The sequence below is a fragment of the Phragmites australis genome, chromosome 22, assembly GCF_958298935.1.
Source record: "Phragmites australis chromosome 22, lpPhrAust1.1, whole genome shotgun sequence".
NCBI lineage: Eukaryota > Viridiplantae > Streptophyta > Magnoliopsida > Poales > Poaceae > Phragmites > Phragmites australis.
The window spans coordinates 14,378,358-14,382,971 of NC_084942.1; the positions used below are offsets into that span (position 1 = coordinate 14,378,358).

Below are 4,614 nucleotides of genomic sequence, written 5' to 3' on the forward strand. Positions count from 1 at the left end.
CTGCCATAGGCCGCAACAACAATATTGACACCAAGCAATTGGAGCCCCAAGACCAACAACGCTGCTTCACCTCTCGTCAACCCTAATGATGATGTGTTGCTCTGTCGTCGCCGGACCGGCCAAAGGTACAAGCACAACAAACCGAGAGCAGCTTTCCCTCTCTCCCTCATCTCTGGAAGACTGGAACTTTGTGTTGTGTATGTACTAATCCATATCCAATAGTATCATGGAATGTGATTCCTATGTTTTTACCATTCCCTTTTGAAAGACCAAATTTTGATAAGAAAAAAATAATTCCTTCAATGCAATAGACATTTACTAGTACGAAATACTCCTTTTTTTTAATGTGATTCCTAATAAAATGGTTAATATAGCACTAGTCATGCAACTAGCATACTACTTGACATATGCAGTACCTATGGTCGTAGCAAAAATACTGTACCGCTCCTAGTGAAGTAGTGATTATACTCCGATTGGAAAAAAAATGCAATGCATGAATGGACCAGCAATCAAGTCTAGAACCGAGATAAAAGCATGATGGGAAGAGATCTACGCTGTCATGGATGCCCCCACTACCATAGAAATGCCAATCGGCGACCGTCTATTAGTCCCAATCTTGCTAGCATTGTCAGTGATAAGGTATCGCTACCGGTTCATAATACGAATCGATAGTGGTACATCAATGCATGCTCGTGGCTAAAACCGGATAAGATATACACTTTATCACACTTTCGGTTGATGCTATAAGCTGGTAGTGAGCAAGCAGTGCACAATAAAACACTAAATTTGGAAGTTGCAAAATTTAGACTAAGAAGGTAACTACAAAATAAGTTCCTAATTACACTAAAAAATTTACGTACACTAAGAAATATATAAGGTCTCTTGATTATAAAAGAAGTCCATATTACACAAAAACTAATATTTGGATTGCAAAAGATTACCAAGCTAGCCTATGCTAGCCTACTCCTATACTAGTTTAGACTTCTTCACTGGTGGCTCCTCCTCCTCGTTGTTGTTTGACGACAACTGCGACTTCTCTTCCTCCTCCTCGGTGGAGGAGTCCTTGAAGCTGGATGCTTCCTCCTCCTCCTAGCCCTTCTCCCCCTCGGAGGAATTGTCATCCTCCATGCCAACCTTGTATTCCAACCTCACCTCTGGACAGCGCGATGGTAGAGTGCCCTCTATGAAGTACCTCCAGTCTTCGTCGTGCGAAGAGGAGTACTTGTCATTGGAAGAGAAGGAGCTAGTGTCACCAGAGAAGAAGGCCAAGCTAGGTTCATCAGGGGATGTCGGCGGTTGTGACCGTGGAGAGGCTAGAGATGGCAGCAGTAGAGTAGGAGAGACCTTGACGATGATGGTGTAGCTAGCTAGGAATGATAATGGCCGATGGAATGAGGAGAATGGAAAAGGGCTAGCAGCTATTAATGATTAATTGGCTGTTGGAGGCTAGGAGACAACAATGATATTTTATCACTACCGGTTCCAGCTAAATGGTTAGTGATAGCCGATTATAGATTAGGGTTTTTTAAGTAGTGTTAGGGACTCTTCCTCTATTTGATACCCATATATAGTTTGATAGTCTATGTCGTTCACCCAGCCATTCCTTTCCTCGTGGCCTGCTTCCCGACCCCTCCACTGTGACTAGAAGGAGACCATAAGGACATTGTCGCAACCAAACAACTCTCCACCACCGCCGCCATTTAAGTACAAAGAGCATCAATTTGAGTGAAGTGGCAAAAGTATGAAGTCCTTTTGAATTCGAGTTGAAAGCTACTGAATTTTTGAATTAAAAGAGCATCAATTTGAGTAAAGTTCCTGATTTCAATTTCAAATATCATGGAGTGAAAAAATATTGATTCGACTGTACTAAACCTATAAAACCCTAAACCTTCTACAGAAAGGAACCATGGGGGACGACAGTCTACGTTTGCACGACATTAGAAAGTTTTCTTGATTAGAAAGCTCACATGCACTTTCGGAATGCTTGCTGGTTTAGTTGGCCTCAGCCATGGTTGGAACAGCCTATAACGCGCGTGGACGTCATCCCCAATTGCTTGCTGGAACGATGGGAACGCGGAGGCAGCTCTCGGCCAAACACGTGCGGCTCGGGCTCCGGCACGGGCTTGGCCCATGGCTCGTAGACGGGATTGGACACAAGGCGGCGATGCGGCTCCGGCACCGGCAAGAGAGCAAACAATCCAGAGCAGGTCCGAATTGAATCTGACACCAACTCCTCAAGTCCTAATTGTGAACGGATTTCCGATTTGGACTCGATGTGTCTTCCTCTGGTTAGACTGCTCTATAATCGTTGTTGCCACTTTCCGGTATTCCTCCCCTCGTCACCTACTTCCCTCCGCCGCTCCCCTGCCTCTCTACCAGTCCGATCGGCGTCTCTCCCTTCTACAATCGCGATGGACCAAGCTGCCGCTGCCACCGTCGGCGACCACGCCACCGCAGGAGCGATCCCCAAGAGGCGCCGCATCCCCATCGCCAGCATCGAGGACTACGAGGAGACCTGCATCCTCGGCGCCGGCAGCTTCGCCGTCGTCGTCAAGATGCACCACCGCGTCACCGGCGAGACCGTCGCCATCAAGCGCCTCCGCTCCAGCGACGGCGGCAAAATGGAGCTCCTGCGGGAGGCGCGCTTCCTCGACGCGTGCAAAGGCCTGCCTTTCCTCGTCGGCTACCACGGCCTCGCGCGCGACCGCGCCACTTCGGACCTCTGCCTCGTCATGGAGTACGTCGGGCCCAGCCTCCACGACTACCTGCGCGAGCGACGGAGCCGTGGGAGCCCGCCGCTGCCGGAGGCCACGGTGCGCGCTGTCGTGAGGCAGCTGCTGACGGGAGGCCAGAAGTTGCACGAGCGCCACATCGTCCACCGCGACATCAAGCCCGCAAACATCCTCGTCGGAGACGACCACCAGATCGTCAAGATCTGCGACCTTGGCCTCGCCATATCCATGTCCTTGCCGCCGCCGTACACGCAGGCCGGCACGCTGTCCTACATGGCCCCCGAGGTTCTGCTGGGGAAGACCGACTACGACGCGCTCGTGGACACTTGGTCGCTGGGCTGCGTCATGGCGGAGCTCATCAAAGGGAGGCCGCTGTTCGAGGGCAACAACGACGAAGTGGGGCAGCTCTACGCGATCTTCGACGTACTTGGGATGCCAAATAGCAAGGCGTGGCCATGGTTCACGTCCATGCCGCTCGCCGCCAAGATGCAGACCCTGCAGGCGCAGCGGCGCAACAGGCTGCGCGAGCTGTTCCCAGAGAAGAGGCTGTCCAAGGAGGGATTCGAGGTCCTGAACGGCCTCCTCGCGTGCAACCCTGACAAGCGGTTCACGGCGGCCGCCGCGCTCAAGCTCCCGTGGTTCTCCAAGGTCGACGCGCTAACGCTGACGCTGCCGCAGAATGAGGAGGCCGCAATAGTATCATCGGCGTTGCCCAAGAAGAAGAGGGTGCTGATCATCCCACCGCCATTGCCCAAGAGACTCAAGGTCTTGTGAACGTCCTTTGATCGTTGCATGCATGTAAAGACTCCATTATCCTTTGCGAGGAGGGCCGGCACTGAGTAAGGGCAGCAGGGACGACCGCCTAGGACCTCCGAAATTTAGGGGTCCTGACCTAGGTTTGTATGTAGTATATAGTCCTGTATATATATAGGTCTAAGAGCACAAAAGAGATATTATAGCCCAATACATGCCCCCTAGTAGAAGGGCATGATGCCCTTGCTTGTGCGCTTCATTTGTCACAAGAAGGGTATGTAAATATTTGAGTTTGTTAAAAAATTAGATTGTTATTCTAATGTTTCTATTACTCATCGAATCTTATTTACTATGTATATGACTGTAGCATCAGCTGAAAAAATCTTTTCAAAGCTGAAATTATTAAAAAAATTATTTGAGGCCAACAATATCACAAGAAAGGTTAAAAAGTTTGACTACATATGTATTGAGAATTTACTAGGTGAGATTGATGTTGATACCATCATTAATGACTTTGCATGTAAAAATGCTAGAAGAAATTGTTTTAAATGATCATCGTGCACTTGAACACAAAAATGGTTTCTTTGTTTTTGTAGGTAATGAATGAATGGATGATGAGCTCATTTTAGGCTTTGGCTGCTGCGATTCTCTAAAATAAAAAGTGTTGTCCTCAGTACTCAAATTCTATAATTTTTAGTTCTTAATATGTTACCATTGTCATAAAAAAATTATCTTTGTAGTGAACTTCTAAATGTAACAGATATTGAATTTTGAATTAAAATATAAATATTATTTTTAAAGGGGCCCCTAATTTTTGTTTCCCCCTAGGGTCAAGAGATGTCAGAACCGGCCCTGTTTGTGAGCAACAGAGTTTAACATGTAAAGGCTGTTGTAGTAAAGCGAGCTTTTGTGAAAGATTGAGATATTGATTGAATTGTTAGATCCTTTCCTGTTGTTCTTTTGAATGAATTCCGCATAGCATCTCTGAATTTTGGTACGCCAGAAACAAATAGTACGTACAAGACTCGTGAATGTAGCCAGGCAAATTATGGGGCCATGACTTGAACACAATTACACAAATGAACATCAATGCTTCCGTCAAGAGCGAGGGTAAACATGATTGCTAAAT

At 47.5% G+C, this 4,614-nt stretch overlaps 1 protein-coding gene across 1 annotated transcript; it reads left to right on the forward strand.

The window, feature by feature from the left end:
• The first annotated feature begins 2,411 nt into the window (after positions 1 to 2,411).
• On the forward strand, positions 2,412 to 3,506 carry LOC133904525 (putative cyclin-dependent kinase F-2). Its single transcript, XM_062346022.1, has one exon. It carries the CDS (start codon positions 2,412 to 2,414, stop codon positions 3,504 to 3,506), a length of 1,095 nt encoding a protein of 364 aa, XP_062202006.1.
• Positions 3,507 to 4,614: the final 1,108 nt, after the last annotated feature.

Bases quoted from the DNA above. Each gene is read 5' to 3' on its own strand.
- LOC133904525 (XM_062346022.1), top strand. From the start codon at position 2,412: ATGGACCAAGCTGCCGCTGCCACCGTCGGCGACCACGCCACCGCAGGA.